This window comes from Podarcis liolepis, assembly GCF_965112155.1.
Source record: "Podarcis liolepis genome assembly, chromosome: 6".
In the NCBI taxonomy this organism is placed as follows: Eukaryota; Metazoa; Chordata; class Lepidosauria; order Squamata; family Lacertidae; genus Podarcis; species Podarcis liolepis.
The window spans coordinates 340796-358124 of NC_139559.1; the positions used below are offsets into that span (position 1 = coordinate 340796).

The following is a 17329-nucleotide window of genomic DNA, read 5'->3' on the forward strand; positions in this document are numbered from 1 at the left end:
AATTTTGAAGCCACTGGGGGGAGCATAGGAACCTAGGCAGAGCCTGCAGGATGAGGCCAAGGGTCGGACATCCGTGTCTCACAGGAGCCTGTGGGGAAACCTGCAAGTGGAATTTGAGCCCCAGAGCAGTTCTGGCCGGAGGCAGCGATGCTTCTGACGCCAGCTGCTGGGAACCCCAGGAGGGCAGGAAGTGCTCTTGCGCCCTGGTCCTCCTTGGGGGTGTCCCATGGGGGCGACTGCGAGAAGAGGATGCTGGACTGGACAGGCCACTGGCCTGCTCTGCACGGGGGCCTCTTCCATTCGCTTTGTCTGGCCAGCTCCTTCCTACACACAAAACACACCTTCCAGTACCTGAGGAGCTGTCCTATGGAGCAAGCTTGTTTTCTGCCACTTTGGATTCCTGCATTGCAGATGGTCTTCGGGTCTCTCTACAATTCCATGACTGTACGATTATTCAATGGATTCAATTTACAACGGAGGAGATTCTGACTCAACCTCAGGAAGGGCTTTCTGAGGGCAAGAGCTCTTCGGCTGGGGATGGGCTCCATCGGAAGGTGGTGGACTCTCCCTTATTGAAGGCTTCAAAGCAGAGGTTGGGGGGCCACTTGCAGGGACCCCTGTCAGTTCTAGGATTCTCTTTGTGGTTCGCAGGCCCCTTCCTGGCAGGCCAGGGCGGCTTGGGCCGGCGGAGAGTGTTGAGGGCCAGACTGAGAAGCCGGGGGGGATCTGCATTTGCCCCCCCCATCCTGAGGTGCCCCCTTTGCCCAGTTTAGAGTCCCCCCCCCTTCCTGGAAAGTTTCTCCCACTTCGTAGGACAAAGAGTGTACAGGTGCCTCTTCTCTCTCCTCTGCCTCCTGCCCAAGTTTACGTCTTTAAAGGCCAATTAAAGCATTGTATCCGTGTAGCTGAAGCATGAAAATTCCCTATTTGGAGAAGAATTATTGCCGAGCGAGACGGTTCTGGCTCTAAAAGCTCTTTTCCCCCCAGGGAGACACCGAGATTTTCTTTTGCAATTAAAAATTTCTTTGAAACTCGGACCAAAGAAGATCTGAAAAAGAAATATTGTGAGTTGGAAATACGTTCCCCAAACAGTGGCTGTGTGAGGGTTTTAACAAACACCTCTTGCTTCGTCTCCCCCTGTGACCAGGAGGGGTCTCCTCCCCAGCTACGGGGGGGGGGCACCCTCCTCCCCTGCTTCCTTACTTGGGGGCCATCAAAGCCCCGATAATTAACTTACTTCGCATTAAGGAGGGAGGGAGGACGGACTCTGGCTCCTCTGGCTTGGCATCTTTCAGCAAGGAGAAGCAATGGGACGGGGGGGGGCTCCTTGGAAGGGGCTTTATCCCACCTCTTGGTCTGTTCCAACCCAGCTGAGGAGAAAAGCTTTGGAGGAGGAGGAGGCCCCCTGCCGAGAAAATAATTCCAAGGAGCCAGAGAAAGGAAGCTGGAGATTTACTTCAAGGACAGGAAAGATTACACTTTTAATAAGTACAATGGGCTTTTTTGGTCCCTTTTATTATTAAAACTGCAGTTTCCATGCGATTAGCGGAGGGGTCTTTGTTCTTTGCTGCTTCCGCCTGGTCCCTGGACAAAGACTTTTGGGGGGAGGCAGTAATAAGGGAGGGAGGGGGGTCGGGGAGGAGTGAGCCCCTCTGCCTCCCCTCAGCCATGTTTGGCACTCAACCCTCCGGCTGGCACGTCATGTCAGAGGGTTGGACTTGCTGAATCCTAGAGCTGAAAGGGGCCCCCAGGGGTCATCTAGTCCAACCCCTGCCATTCAGGAATCTCCTCTCAAGCATCCAAGACAGATGGCCATCCAACCTCTGCTTAACAGCCTCCAAGGAAGGAGAGTCTACAGAATCCCCTTTCTCGTCACTTGAGACCATTGGTTTGGGCCCTCCCTTCTGGAGCAGGAGAAAACCATCTTGCTCCATCCTCTCTGCGGCAGCCCTTGAGATGTCTGAATGTGGCTCCCCTCTTTCCCACCTCCCTCAACCATTCCTCATCAGGCGTGGATTCCAGGCCCTGGTCTCCCTCTTCTGCACCCCTTCCAGGCTCTCTTCTGGGCCCACCTCATGGAAACACCCCTTTGCCCGCTGCCTCCTAGGCAGGAGTTGCTATTTTGAGCCCAGCCCCTGGCAGGAGTCCACAGCCAGGCTTAGCTCCCCACATCTATAGTTGGGGGTGTTATTTTGGGGGGTGGGTGGCTTGCCCAGCGAGATTGGGCAGTAGGCGAGCAGTTCCTTACCTGCTCTGGAGTGGGGGGGGGCGGGGAATGTGCCAGGTTGCATTTCGAAGGAGGATTTTAAGCAGAGGCCAGGTGGCACCTGTTAGGGGTTCTTGAGCTGCAGTTCCTGCAATCCAGGGGGCTGGGCTGGATGACCCCGGGGGTCCCTTCCAACTGCTCTTCTATGAAGGAGCTAATTCCCCCCCCCCGGTCCTTGCCAGAGGTTTCGCCAGCTCCTTTCAGTTTGGCCCCTTCAGTAGCTGCTGCTCTGAGGATCTGGGTTCAAGGTCCCTTTCCTGCGCTGGCCTCCCTGCTCCCCGGGTGTGTTTGTGATGCTTGTAGCATTTGTGGCTCCGTCTCCTCGCAAGAGGCAGGGGAGAAATTGAATTCCACCCCAGCGGAAGCGTCCGCCTTGCTGCCTGCACAGGTGCTTTGAGGTGGCAAGTGATAATAAAGTTTCCCAAGGACCTTGCCTTGGTAACGGCGCCGGCGCCTGCCTAGCAGATCCCGGGAAATGAATTCTGGCCTGCGTGTCCTGTCCCCCGCCCTCCCTGAGGAAGGGGAGAGTTAAGTGGAATTGAATCTTGTTTAAGGAGAGGAGACACAGTTACATGGCACTGCAATTTGCTGCGCTGTTGACAATCTGAGAGAGGAATTTGCCGCTGGAATAATGCCGGCTCCTTGGCCCATCGCGGCGAGATCTGTCGGCGGCCGGCCTCTCTGCGCTGGGCTGCCTCCCCGAGATGAGATGCCAGGCAGGTGGTCTTGCTGAGGCATTAAGTGGGATAGAGTGCTGTGATCCCGCACTAATGCACTGGAGGAAAACAGAGTCTGGGGAAGCCACACTTCTTCCGCAGGGGCCGGAGAAACATCGAGAGTGGCAGGCAGGGTCCCTCCTGAGGTCTCGGCTGGCAAATCCAGGAGGGTGAGGGGGGGGGGCTAGCGAGAGCTACTGGCTCTGCTCTGGAGGCAGCCGTGCTTCTGAATTGCAGCCGCAGGAAACTGCAGGAGGGGAGAGTTTCTCTTGCCTCAGGTCCCGCTTGCAGGTTTCCCATAGTGGGTGTCTGGTGGGCCACTCTGAGAACAGGAGGGGGGGCTGGGGGGGCCTCATCCAGCAGCCTCCTTTCATGTTCTTAGGGAAACCTCAGGAGGAGAGAGCGGCTCCTGCGCTCGGATCTTGTGTTTGGCCTTCCCTAGGAGGCATCTGGGTGGCCCCTGTGAGAAGAGGACGCTGGGCTAGGTGGGCCCTTGGCCTCATCCGGCAGGCTCTTCTCCTTTTCTTGCGGGGAGTGTGTGGGGTGTGTCCCTCAATGCCACCCTGGAGGAGCTGCAGGGACAGGGGAGAGGCTGTGTTGGCATTCCTTGCCCGCAGCCTCCCCGGGTGCCCAGAGGTCATTTGTGTTCTCTCTCTGTGTGTGAGTGTCTAGGGGCCTCCGTGGCTGCCCCCTATCCTACCGGGCCCTGCCAGCGCAGGCTTCCCAGCATCCCTCTGGTGTGCCTCCCCCTTCCCGCGCGCCAGATGAGCAGGTGGTGTCTCCCCTCCGATTGCCGGCCGCCGCATTTGTGAAATGAAATAAATATTGACACGGACGGGATGCTATTCAATTTGTCCTGATCACTGGGCTGCGGTGAGTTCTGACAGGGCAGAGTGTAAAACATAAGCTCAGGATGTAATTTCTACTGTCAACATGATGTACAGTACAGCTCTGCCAAACACACACTGACGAGAGCAGAGCGGGAGGAGGGGCGGGAGGGAGGGAGGGAGGGAGGGAGGGGGGAGCACGTGCTGGGGGGGGGGCTGGCGCTGTGGAGTGCTTGGAGCCCCTCCCTCTCACCTGCCGAGCCCAGGAGTGCCTTGGCGCTTTGGCTGCCAGCTGCTGGGCGGGGGCCTGGATGCGGAGAGCCTCTGCCCTCTTTGGAGTGGGGTGGGGGGTGCGAGGAGAGAGGGGGAGCAGCCCACCCCCACCCCGCTGGCAGGGTCACTTTACGGAGGAGATGGCTGAGCACAAAAGGCAGCCGGGAGGGGGGGAGAGGATTCTGGAGGCAGGTTGGCGTTCCCACAGCAACCGTTGCCTGGCCCTCCACGTGTGGGTGGGGGACACGGCGGGAGGCAGCCTGTTGTTGTGATGATGGGTGTTTGTGCGCCTGTCTTATCCGTGGAGAGAGGGGGCTGCCCGCCTGCCGGCCCGCCTCCTAGCTCCATGGGGCGCTTGCCTCGACGCCTTGGACTGAGCCCCCCTGCACGTTGGGGGGCAGAGCCCTCTGTGGCTGGCACCCTGCTCCTTCCCATGGGGGGGGTGCAGAGAACAGGGTGTGCTGGGCCAGGAGTCTCTCCCCCCCTTGGAGAAGGGTGCCCCCTTGCCTGCTCTGCCTGGCTAGGTTTTGGGGGTGCCTCTCTCTTCCCTCCACCCAGGTTCCCTTGGCAATTGGGGAGGGGGATGCGTTGGGAGAAGGAGAGCAACAGGCTGCTGAGAGAGAGGGGGGGGGACCCGCCAGAGCGGCCCACGTAATCCTGGCCACGGAGAGCGCCAGCCGTGCAGAGTGGGCTGCCGATGAGAGACACAGATTAGATTTATTCAATTTATGCATCCCTCTACACAAAAGGAGTCCCCAAGCTGAGAGGGAAAGCAGTGGGCAACGCACAATAGAAATTCCTTGGAACAAACAAACAAAAATCCTTGTCTGCCAAACTGGCCCAAGTCACGGGTGTCGGGGGGATGGGAGGGTGGAGAGTGGGGGCCTGGGAAGGAGAGGGAGCCGTGGGAACTCACCTGCCAGGGAAGCAGGACCCCCTGCGAGTCACTCTGTTGGCTTGTTTTCTTACCTTCCTGCCTTTGCCCCTCTTCCGTCTCAGAGCCCAAGGTGGCATTCCCAGGGGTGCCAACCAGATGCCCACTGGGCACCAATCACACCTGCAGAGCCCTCTAGCTTTGGCACGTGGCCTCCTGGGCCCCTTCAGACCCCCCCCCGGGTCTCTCTTCCTCCAAGTCCCGGGGGGGGGGGAGTGGAGGAGGGGGAGAAGCCAGCGGAGCTCTTGCTGACCTCAGCTGGCCAAGGGGCGGGTGGTTCCAAGGACAGGTGTGTCCTCATCTCTCCATGCTCTTCAGATCTCAAGTCTACATTTGGGAAGATTGTGATATTTGCAGATTGCTTCCCGGCACCCACACACATTGACTTCTGCCAGCCTTCCTCTGCTGCTTTTCAGCCCCAGCTCAGCAACCGCCAGCGCTGTTTGGGAGCTGCTGCCTGCCAGTGCCCAGCACCCGCCCTCCTCTTTTGTTCCCCAGGCCGGCCACTTGGTGCCCACAGCACTTTGACCAAGGTCTGCATCCTGGCACCACAGTTCTCACCAGTGCCTTTCTTGGGTTAAAAATCAATAAACCTTGATACAAAAAAATTAAAAACTGCTTAAGAATACAGAGTGAAACAGCAAGACAAGAGCCAGTCTGGCCCCTCTTGTGGGAGGGAGAGATCGGTAACTGGGGCTCTGCCACCAAGAAGCCCCCCCCCCATCTCATCCCCCCATCTTCCGGATGATGGGCAGGTTCCTGGGAATGAGGTTGTGCTTCCTAGATCTCAGCCTTAAGGTTTTGGGGGCTTTATAGCCCGACTGCACGGCCTGCCCATGAGCTATTGGGCCCAATTCAAAGTCTTGGTTTTGACTTGTGAAACCTCAAGGACTGCCTCTCCCTAGACGAAGAGACCTGGATCCTGCCATCATCCTCTGAGGACCTTCTTTGTGTTCCTCCTCCCTGTGAAGTCTGGAGGGTGGCAATGCAAGAATGGCCTTTTTTGTGGTGGCTCCTCCATGTGGAACGCTCTTCCCAGGGAGGCTCATTACATATCTTTAGGCACCAGGCAAAAATGCTCCTCTTCTCCCAGACCTTTGGCTAATTGAACAATCTTTTGCCCTTAAAACTGTATGGTTTTTTGGGGGGGAGTTGGGTTTTTTTTTGTAGCTATGTTATCTATTTTTGTGCTTTGATATAATAAACTGCCTGGTGTTGGACTTATCCTTGCAGAAGCCATGCTGGTTTTTCTTCAGCAAAGCTTGTTCTTCCATAGGCTTGGCAATTATGTGTTTAGTCAATCTTTCTGCCTGTTTTCCTAGAATAGAAGTCAAAGTTAACCAGCCAATAATTTCCTGGATTCCTTTTCTAAAAATGTATTTCTTGCGGACTCTGCCTGTGACTTTGGCTAGACTGCTGCTGCTGCCGTTCAGAGTCCGCTGCCTTTCTCTGCAGCCTCACTTTCCTCCCTCCTCAGCCAGGGGGTGCTTTCTGGCAGGGAGGTGTGTGGGTGGTCCTGGGCGAGCGGCCCTGGCGCTTTGTGCCTGCCACCTGCCCTGTGCAAGAGAGCAAGAGTGCCAGCCCAGGCAGGCAGCTGCAGAGGCCTCTTGGGGAAGCTGCTGCTGCTGCCGCCGCCGCCAGGTCCACTGAGTCTTTTTTTTTATTTAAAAAAAAAGATATTTATTAAGTTTTCAAAGGAAAAAAATTACATAAATAAAAAAATTTGAAGGAAAAAGAAAAGAAAAGAAAAGAAAAAAGTACAAAATAGAGAAAAAAGATAAAAAACATTTAAAAAGAAAACACATCAATCTTTCCGTATCATACATTCATATCCTTACTTCCCTGACCACCTCACACCTCCCTTTTTTGTATTCCAATTCAGTTAGTTAATTCAGCAATTTCTTTCCCTCTTTGTTTTTATCTTAATCCTTTAACTTAATATAATATAACTTTGAGTTCTCACCTGTTAATAATCCATTTTTCATACACCTTTAAAACATTGCTGCTTAAACCACTTAACTTCATTCTGACATCATTCTAACATTCATTAATTTTGCAATATTTCTGTAAATAGTCTTTGAATTTCTTCCAATCTTCTTCCACCAACTCTTCTCCCTGGTCTTGGATTCTGCTAGTCATTTCTGCCAGTCCCATGTAGTCCATCACCTTCATCTGCCATTCTTCCAGGGTGGGTAGATCTTGCGTCTTCCAATAATTTGCAATAAGTATTCTTGCTGCTGTTGTGGCATACATAAAGAAAGTTCTATCCTTCTTTGGCACCAATTGGCCAACTATGCCCAGGAGAAAGGCCTCTGGTTTCTTCAGAAAGGTATATTTAAATACCCTTTTCAGTTCATTATAAATCATCTCCCAGAAAGCCTTAATCCTTGGGCACGTCCACCAAAGGTGAAAGAATGTACCTTCAGTTTCCTTACATTTCCAACATTTATTATCGGGCAAATGATAGATTTTTGCAAGCTTGACTGGTGTCATGTACCACCTGTATATCATTTTCATAATATTCTCTCTTAAGGCATTACATGCCGTAAACTTCATACCTGTGGTCCATAACTGTTCCCAGTCAGCCATCATTATGTTGTGTCCGACATCTTGTGCCCATTTAATCATAGCAGATTTCACCATTTCATCCTGAGTATTCCATTTCAACAGAAAGTTATACATTTTTGACAAAATCTTAGTTTTGGGTTCTAGCAATTCTGTTTCTAATTTTGATTTTTCCACCTGGAAGCCAATTTTCTTGTCCAAATTATATGCCTCCATTATCTGATAATAATGAAGCCAGTCTCACACTTTGTTTTTTCATTTCTCAAAACTCTGCAATTTCAGTCTATCTCCCTCTTGTTCCAAAATTTCCCAATATTTTGGCCATAGTCGCACTCCTGGGCTGGAACAAAGGGGCTTCCAAGCAGCCCCCCTTGTGGGGGTGGGGGGCAGAGGTTTCCTGCAGTCCCTTAGGGGTATTTTTAAAGGGATTTTGTTGTTGAAATTAAGGTTTAATTTTGGAGTTGTTAGTTTTGCAGTTATTGATATTATTTTTTTGAATCTTCTCTTTAGGTGTTATGATGACATAAATGGGGATTATTTTGTTCAGATATGTTTTTACTGAGTGCTTATGACTCCTTTTGTTGTAGTTTTGCAGTAATGGGAATCATTTCATGTCGTGAGCCGCCTTCAGCATGGTTATAACTGAGGAAAGGGGGCATGCAGATAAGCGAGGATGGCAGTGGTGCTAAGCTGTGCCACGGGGAGGTGGTGGGCTGGCACTGCCCCGGGGGCCATGGAAGGACCGCTCTGCCTTTGTAAGAACTCGGCTGTGGCAGCAGCTTCACTTGGGAACTCCCTGCCTGTTGACAACGCATTCAAGCCGCCGCCTTTCTTCTTCTCTTTGGGCCCAGATGAAAACGTTCTTGTTTCAAAAGCAGATGTGAACTTTAACCTGTTCTAACTGCTGTATGTTTTAATAAAGCATGGCTGCAAAATTTGCTTGAGTTTCTTCTTTTATCTTTTTGCAAACCTCTTCAAGGTTTTGTTTTGTTTCAAAAAAACCCAGGTGGTGCGAAAATTTTATGAAATAAAATAAATGAATTGCTGAGTGTGTGTGTGTGTCACGTGTGTTCCTCTCTCCCTCTCGATTCCCAGTGGACTCTCACAACCCATGAAGCCCCCATAAAGGCTGCCCAAACCCATTATGGAGGGAATATTTCGTGTGCTGTGGGGTGTGCCGCTGGTGGCACGAGACAGTTGCGCATGTGTGGGGCTGCAGGGAGCGCCTGGCTGCCTCAGGGGTAGCAGTGTCTGGAGAGAGGAGAATTCCCTGGTTTTATTTTATTTTTAAGAAGTGAGGCTGCAGGCTGCTTCCTTCAGGGATGCAAAGGATAAGGGGCAGGCAGGCAGGATTCCTTCCAGAGCCTTGCGCAGATTCCTCATGTTGTCCTGCCCCACGGCCAACCTGTGGGTCGCCCTCTGGCTGCTGGCGGGTCTTACAGGCATCCTGTTCAAATGGCACGATGGCCCTCGATCCTGGCATGGCGGTGGGGGGGGTCTCCTTTGTCCGTTCCCCCAGAGTCTCCTGAGGGACTTCTGTGGCCATCAGACCACAACTGACAGCCGGACAGCTGGACGTTTGTGGACTTGGCTTCAGTTGGGCATGCAAGTGAAACCTTGTGGCCTGACGGGTCCCTGCAGGGCCCCCACTTCTGGGACTGCAGGTCCCGGTTTCACTTACTCACCCGCCTGGCAATGTGAGGAGGGGGTTGTGCCTTCAGAGGGTCTCGGGAGTCATTGCAGGACAGGTGGCTCCCATACCTGGCAGGGGTGTGTGTGTGTGGGGGGGGGAAACTGAGGCAGGCAAGGGCACAATCCTGCTTGCAAGCAGCACCCCCATCCATCACCTGGGGGGAGATGCCCTGGAGGGGGGGAAGGGCAGAGTCGCCCCCACAAGCCCCTCACTGACCACCCTTTTTCTCTCTCCCAGGTCTCTGGAGATGGATGCCACCCTCGCCTGCCAGCCTCTCTGACCCGGCAGAGGACAGAGGGCATCGCCAGCGGCTGCTGCTTGGGATGGACCCCAATGGCAGGATCTGGAGCCACGACGCCTTGGCGGAAACGGGACCTGCTAGATCCTTCATCCTGATCCGCCGCGCACCAGCCACCACCTGACCACGCTGGGTGCTCCCAGCGAGTTGGTGCCTGAGGACCGTTTTGGAAACTGAGCTGCTGGGGGCCACCAGCCCCCCGGGTGCTCACGAAGCAGGCAGCTGGTTCTTCGCTAGACTCCCCTAGGGCGAGCGGAGCCAGCGAGAGGCGCCTGCGTGCACACAGACTTCAGGAGGAGCAGGATTGGGCCAGCCTCAGAGGGTTCCTTCTGCACCAGGAGAGGCCCCTTGTGTGGGTGCTGCGCCCAGCATGGGGCAGGCCCCACCCTCACATTGTCCTGATGCCTGACTCCCCTGGTCCTGGACAGCGGATCCTGCCAGGAGGGAGGGGGGCTGCTGGCACTGGGGCAGGCATGTGATCCTCACCCGCTGTCTTCCCGAGGATGCCGAGACTGCTGCCCCCCACGGACGGCTGACCCACAGCCTGTGGCTGCCCCCTCCCTCTCCAGAGGATGCCCACCTCCTGCCTCTTAGCTGCCAGGGCTCTGTGGTGATGGCTTCCCGAGACTCCTTCTGGATCCGACCGCTGCTTCTGCTTCTGTGGGGCCTGGGCTGCTGCCCTGCGGGGGTCGTGAGCATGCACATGGAGCCTGGGGGCTCCGGCCCAGAAGAGTCCGGGGATGGGGGGCTGCCGGGCAGCGGGCGCGTGAAGAGAGGCTGGGTCTGGAACCAGTTCTTCGTGGTGGAAGAGTACACCGGCACGGAACCACTGTACGTGGGGAAGGTAAAGGCAGCCGGGTCGTGGGGGGCGGGGGGCAGGGGCCGCCTGCTCGGGAAAGAGGGAGGGGGCTGCTTAGAATCATAAATGGGAGAGCGGGAAGGGACCACCAAGGGTCCTCTAGTCCACCCCCTGCAAGGCAGGGATCTCAACTAGAAGGTCCCTGACAGATGGCTCTCCAGCCTCTGCTTAAAAGTCTCCAAGGAAGGAGAGTCCGCCCCCCCTGCCCCCCCCGGGAGATGGATCCACTGTCAAACAGCCGAATGCACGTGGGCAGCATGAAACCCTTCTAAGGCTGCCTCTCCCTCCTCCTGCCGTGGGTCCTCTGAGCTGACCTGGAAAGTTGGCTGGGACATGCCTGGGCATTAAGTTTGGATCGGTGCCTCCTTGCCTCGCCTCCCCCGGCAGGACGCTCTCTCCTGCCCCCCCCCCCCACGCTGCTGATGCCGCCGTTCCAGTTAATTCACGGCTCCCCTGGGGAGCGACTCGAAGCATCAGGCCTTGGCGAATTCCAGAGGTAGCCTAGCAACAGCCTCCTTTCCAAAATGAACTCTGGGAACCTAAAACTAACCCATTTTACAGCCCCTTTGCACGCTGCTTGCCACAGCGGCTGCCAGTGCCAAGGAAACGGCAGGCTGGCTGCGCAGAGAAGCGGCTTCTCCCTCGGAGGGAGCGCCTGGGCCTTGGGGCCTCCTTGCCCTGTGGACATAGCCGTCGGGCACTGCCCCTTAGCCCCTGCCCCTTGGCACGGCGTCTCTGCCAGCGCCGCCTCCTGCTTCTCTGCCCTGGCTCTCCCTCCTGCCTGCTCGCCCGCCCACCCCTCGCCCAGACGCGCCAGTCAGGACCAATAACATTTTCATAAAATCTGGGTACTTGAGCTAATCCTTTTTCTGAAGTGTAATTTCCCCTGAGGCCCCTGTCAGTTTGATGTGGATTTTCGTGGTTTTTTTTAAATAATAAAAAATAGAATTATGGGGTCAGCATGAGTTACAAACTTGTGCCTGTGGACAGATCTATTTTAGATAGAGGAGGGGATTAAAGGGGAAAAAACAGATTTAATTAAGTTGCTAATATTTAAAGGAAATTGATGAACTTGGGCTTTATGAGTTGGAGCAAACACCAGAAGCGCCTTCATTAAGGGCGAGTTCTTATTTGATTTCCTTTCTTCCACCGTCCCAAAGTCGTTTTTTATTTGTGTATCTGTGCTTTCTGTTTAATCGTTTTAATAAGGAAAATGCACCTCTGCTCACATTTAATTTTGATTTAATTAGTAGGAGGTAATTAATGGCCTCGTAAAATCCCAGATTTCTGGCCCTTTAGGGCAAGGAAACAATTTCCCTTTTTAACAGACGGAGGAGATGAAAGTCTTTTGTCTGTTTTCCAAAACCCTCTTCAAGCCCCTTTCCCAGGGCTGGCGGCTGGATTCCTCTGCCCTTCCACTCAGTGCCCCCCCCCTGCCCGGATGCGGAGCTGGGCTTCTCCGCTGCCCACAGGTGGACCTGGGAGCCAAAGATGGGGAGGGGGTGGCAGTAGGGTCACCTTTGCTCCCCCCCAAATGGGCAAACTTCTCCCCACTCCCCCCCCCCATTCTTCAGGTGGACCATCTGCTTTACTTTGGAGCGATTCTTTTTAAAAATCCCCTCCGTGGGTGTCTGCTGACATCCTTGTTAGCCTCCCCCCATGTGTGAAAGGAGGAAGAGGCTTCAGGGCTGACACAGCAGCTGACCCCCAGCTTCTGCCCAGAAGACAGATTCCTCCTGGGGAGCTCAGTCCGGGGGGGGGGGGCGCCTCTGGCAAGTCCATTGCACAGTTGGCACAGAGTTAACCTTGTAGAGTCAACGTTTGCTTGCGCCTCCGCATTTATTTCCTCTGCAAACTGACTTGAAGAGCCCCCCTCCTGTCACAAGCTGGGGGGGGGGGGGAGACGGACGCTGCTGGGAGCTCCAAGCGACCCCTTTCTGCAGGCTTGGGGAAGTGGCGGCAGGGATCTGCTCTCTGCAGAGACGAAAAACAGGCGGTGGAAAGGTCAGGGAGGTGGGGAATGCAAGGAGGTTCCCCCCCCCCCCCCCCCGTGGCTGAGCTCCCTGCCTGCCTGATTTGAGGCAGGGGGTGGGCAGCGCAGTTCCTCGCCTGGTGGCTGCCTGTTCCCCATGCCCCTCAGCTGCCATCTTTGCCAGGCAACCGGGCGCAGGTTGCCGCCTGCCGTGGGTGTCTCTGAGGTCATTCTGGGGATCTTCTCCAAAGAGTTTGGCCCTGAGGCTGGTTTCCCCTCGCCAGCGAGGTAAATAGAAACATAAACTGCCCCTAACGAGACAAATCTAACGAGGGCCTCGTAAAACGTGGCAGGTCTGCCATCCCTGATGGCTGCCGAGCCGCGTCTGTGTCTGGAGGTGGATTATGGAACTGCAGTTTGGAAGATTGAGTGGGCCATAAACATTTTCATATTTCATTAGCCGATTAATGGACGTCTCCCTTCTCTGGCAACTTTGCTGATTCTCAGCAAAAAATGTTGGGGAGTAAATGAAGGCGTCTGGCGAGGCCTTTCCGGGGGCCCGGCCCGTTATGGATGGTCCCAATTAACGCCTCTGCCGTGCGCCACCGCGCTGGGCTCTGCCCGTCCAGTTACCGTTAATAGATTTCTCATAAGTGGCTGGATTGTAAAAACCTCATAACTCAGTTTAATGCCACCCATAAAATTATCTCCGGACATCTGGCCCAGATTCCAGGCACTCTGGGGCCGAGGGGAGATGCGGGGACCCTTTCGCTCCCGGGTGGCAGAGATCCCTTCCGCAGGACGGGGGGAAGAGCTCTGAGTCGGTGACACAGATCTCCCCCAGCCCACCCCCCCGCCTGGCTCCAGCTTCCGCAAAGGGCCACCCCCTGAGCTGCCCCCCTGAATGTGGGGGTCCTCACCCACTGATCTCAACTGGAATATGGAAAGGGGCTCCCTGCCCTCTTGACATTGTTCTTTGCTTGCTCTGAAACTCTGGCTCCCTCGCGGCTGAGCAGGGCCAGGCTGGGGCAGAGACAGGTGCCCAGCCCTGGGGCTCAGGGAGAAGGTAGGTCGGGTGTTTGGCATGCGGAAGGCTTCGGTTTTGATCCCAAACTGTCTCTCGCCTGGCTCTCCTGTGCTGCTCTTTTGCTCTTTGGAGAATTAGTTGCTTTTTGTGGTTTTTATTTAAAGAATTTAATTGTGCATGGCGCTTCAAAAAAATGTCATTTTTTTAAACCCTGCCCTGGGGCTGTTTGCTGAAAGGCAGCTACAAAAAAAGGGACAAGTGATTCATCCCTGTTTGTCTGCTTGTTTGATCTTCGGTAGCAGGTATGGAGGGGGGGGGCTTTTTTGCCTGAGACGCTGGAGAGCGTTGGAAGATCCGGGAGGGAAGAAAGAAAAGAGCATAGTTAAAACTGTGGCACTTGCTCCCGCAGGAGGCAGCAGCGATGGCCACCGACTCGGAAGGCTTTGAAAGAGAACCAGGGAAATTCAGGGGGGGGGGGGAGGACTGTGGACGCTCCTGGCCAGGCTGGCTCGGCTTGGCAGCCCTCCTTCTGAATCCCAGTCGCTGGAAACCGCAGGAGGGGCAAGTCACTCTGGGGCTCGAATCCTGCTTGCAGTTTCCAAAACTGTCCAGCCGCTGTGAGAGCAGGGTGCTGGGCCAGACGGCCCATTGGCCTGATCCAGAAGGCTCTTCTCAAGTTCTTAGCAGAGCTGCTGCCGGCCAGTGCAGGCAAAACTGGACAGGTGAGCTGCTTTGTGGAGAAGTCCCCAAGCGTGGCATCTTTGGCAGGCAGAGCACCCTCACCGCTGCCCCCTGAGTAAGGGGGCCCTCTTGGAGTGTGTGGGGGGCCCCCTCCTGCTGGCTGCAGGGCCCCCTTTCTGGGCCACAGTGACCATGTTGGAAGGGGGGGCACAGAGAATCGTGGGCACCTGAGCATCACCCCTTCTTCCACATGGCGCATGGGTCTGCTCCTCATTCCTTTTCACTCCTCGCCAAGGAAAAGGCCCCTCCCCACCTTCCCTGGGACCCCCCAGCCTTTGCGGAGAACCTCTGAGGTGGCCCCACAGCCTGGGGTCCCGGCTGTCACTGCACCAAAGCAGAGTGTCAGAAGGAATTCGGTCAGGGAGCAAAGTCAGACAAGCTCGTCCAGCCTCCGAGCTCGTTAGGAGTCTTCTAAAGCAGCCGGGGAAAGGGCTGGAGGCCGAGGGGACCCCAGGTAATCCAGCAACCGGGACCCCAAACCTGTGTTTGAGGTGGAGTTGGGGGGGGAGGCTCCTGCTCGTCTCTTTCCTTTTTTAAGTAATTTTTTAAAATTTGATTTCCCAAAAGAACAGAAAGGAAAAAGAATTACATCAAAATATGATACACATTCACATATCGAGATTACTTTGAATCTCCTGCCTTCTCCCCATTGCATCCATGGTTCCTCTTAATTCTGTTTTCATCTGCATATCAATACTTTCCCCAATTTTTCATCTTCCTAAACTATCTGTCGTTTCTATTACATTACAAGTGTATTTAGAATCCTGCTAATGTTTTGACCCATTTGCAATGAGTTTGTATATACATTATAAACATTTCCATTCTTTTTAAAATTTCTTGTCTTCTTGGTTCCTGAGCTTCCCAGTTCATTTGCCATTTCGGCAGAGTCCATCCGCTTGATCTGCCATTCTTCTCTGGTCGGGGATGTCTCTTCCTTCCATCTCTGGGCTAGCAACTTCTGAGCAGCCGATATAGCATACAGGAACAGTTTCTTCTGATCTTTTGGAATCTCGGTACCTATAATTCCTAGTAAAAAAGCTTCTGGTTTTTTTAAACAAAGGTTATTTTTTTAAAAAAAATCTTTTTGTTTTATATCATTTCCCATAATTTTTTAATTCCATTACAATTCCAGGTACCTGCTAGTTACTTTCCAAGCCCCCCCCCCAAAAAAAAGATGGGCTTGAGGTGGTGGGGTTTCCAGCAGTGGCTCTGGGCAAGCCTGGGGGGCTCCTCTTTCCTGGTTGGCAGGATCCTGGCCACTGCCCAGGGCCTCCCAGCAGAATCCGATCCTGGTCCCCAGGCCCTGCTCCAAGTTGCCCAAGGGGGCATACACGACTCCCTGCCCTTTGGCCGCACAACAACCTTGTGAGGTGGGAGAGGCCAAGAGGCTGTGTGAACTTGATGGCTGAGCGGGGATTCGAACCCAGGCCTTTCCCAGGCTCTAGTCTGACACTCTTAAGCTCTGCACCATGATGGTTCTCAGTCAAAAGAAGAGACACAGAGTTATTCCAGCAATTTTGCATTTGGTGAAGGTGGCGATGGAGTCAACAGGGTCACCTTCAGCTGCTGCCCCTTGCTGCCCCCTAGACGCCAGCCCCACATATGTCTGGAGCCAAGGGCCTGGCCATTGGGAGCTGCTGCCGCTGGGAAATTGCCATATACCAAGGCAGGCCGCAGGGTCCATCTATCTCAGTATTGGCCTCACTGACTGGCAGCAATGGCACCTCAGAGGCAGGGTCTCTCCCAGCCCTCCTTGGAGATGGGTAGAAAAGGGGCTTACTGCTGAGCTATGCTATTTGCCCTAAAAATAAAGGAAGCCGCTAGTCCTCCAGGTTCTAAGTAAGGGGCTGGTTTGAATGGGAACACGAGAGGCTGCCCGACACTGGCTGGCAGCAGTAACTCTCCAGGGTTTCCGGCAGGGGGCTCCTTCCAGATGCTGCCGGTGGGGACTGGCCCCGGGGCGCCTGCTCTCCTCCCTGCTTGTCTCTCCCACACCAACCTCCCCGTCTCGCGCTCCCCGCAGATCCACTCGGACTCGGACGAGGGCGACGGCTCCATCAAGTACACCATCTCGGGGGAGGGGGCCGGCACCATCTTCCTGATTGACGAGCTGACGGGCGACATTCACGCCACCGAGCGCCTGGACCGCGAGCAGAAGACCTTCTACACGCTGCGCGCCCAGGCCAGGGACCGCCAGACGGACCGGCTGCTGGAGCCCGAGTCGGAGTTCGTCATCAAGGTACAGGACATCAACGACAGCGAGCCCCGCTTCCTGGGGGGGCCCTACATCGGGAGCGTGGCCGAGCTCTCCCCCATCGGTGAGTCCCTCTGCACGCCACCCCCAACCCCCCACCCACTGCCCCCACCCCAGGGTCCCTGCGGAGCAGGCCGGGGGCTCAGGGCTTTCCAAACGCCTGCCCTCCGGTCCTGTGCCCCCCCTCCTCCGAGGGTCCGGCCTCTGCTTGTGAAAGGCCCTTGGGGGGTTTCTTTGCCTCCTCCATGCTGCCCCCTCTGGGGCCTTTTTGCCCTGCTTCCTTCACCCCCCAGGCTCCCCCCTTACCCCCTCCCGCTCCATCTGCAGCTCCTGGCTCCAGGCCATGAAGGGGACCTCCTTTCCGCTGCCTGGAAAGACCCCTTTCCCTTGGGGTGGGGGCTGAGGATTTGTCAGAATCTTGAGTCGGATGGGACCTCCTGGGTCATCTAGTCCAGCCCCCTGCGATGCAGGAAGCTGCAGCTGAAAAGCATCCCTGAAGTCCAGCAGTTTCTCCAAACCTTTAGTGGGAAGTTCCTCTCTTGCCACCTGAACGTGCCGCACCAGCCTTTGCCACCTGGCGCCCTGCTGAGTGGGGCTGGGCCATTTGAGCAAAACCGTTTGGGGCCGACGAGACGTGAGATTTTGTTGCCTGGGCCTTCCTTGCGCTGCAAGGCGCTTTAGAGGTCACATAGCTGTGGGGTGAGGGGGTGAGACCTACTCTGGATCGGGGCACTGTGTCAGGTGGGTGGGGGCTCTTTAGCCCTTTCAGACACCCAGGGTCCCAACTGGAAGCACCCTGACGCAGGGCTCCCTGGGCTCTTTGCTACCTGGTCAGGTTCAAGCCCCTCGGGAAGTGGGGCGCAGGATCCCTCGTCGACCCTCCAGCCCCTTTCATCCCAAAGAG

At 55.2% G+C, this 17329-nt stretch overlaps 2 protein-coding genes across 7 annotated transcripts in view; both read left to right on the forward strand.

The window, feature by feature from the left end:
- The window catches only part of ELMO2 (engulfment and cell motility 2), a 195566-nt gene that overhangs the window by 84027 nt on the left and 94210 nt on the right, over positions 1–17329 (forward strand). The window lies entirely within an intron of this gene.
- CDH22 (cadherin 22) overlaps positions 1–17329 on the forward strand; it is an 89489-nt gene that overhangs the window by 19957 nt on the left and 52203 nt on the right. For 4 of the 6 annotated variants that reach the window (XM_083507383.1, XM_083507380.1, XM_083507382.1 and 1 more), the window contains exons 2-3: positions 9512–10416; positions 16195–16489. In XM_083507383.1, coding sequence (XP_083363509.1) covers positions 10186–10416; positions 16195–16489 — 526 coding nt within the window. In that variant the 5' untranslated portion in view covers positions 9512–10185. Of the gene's footprint in view, positions 1–9511; positions 10417–16194; positions 16490–17329 lie in introns of those variants that run through there. The other 2 variants (XM_083507385.1, XM_083507386.1) reach the window with 2 other exon arrangements.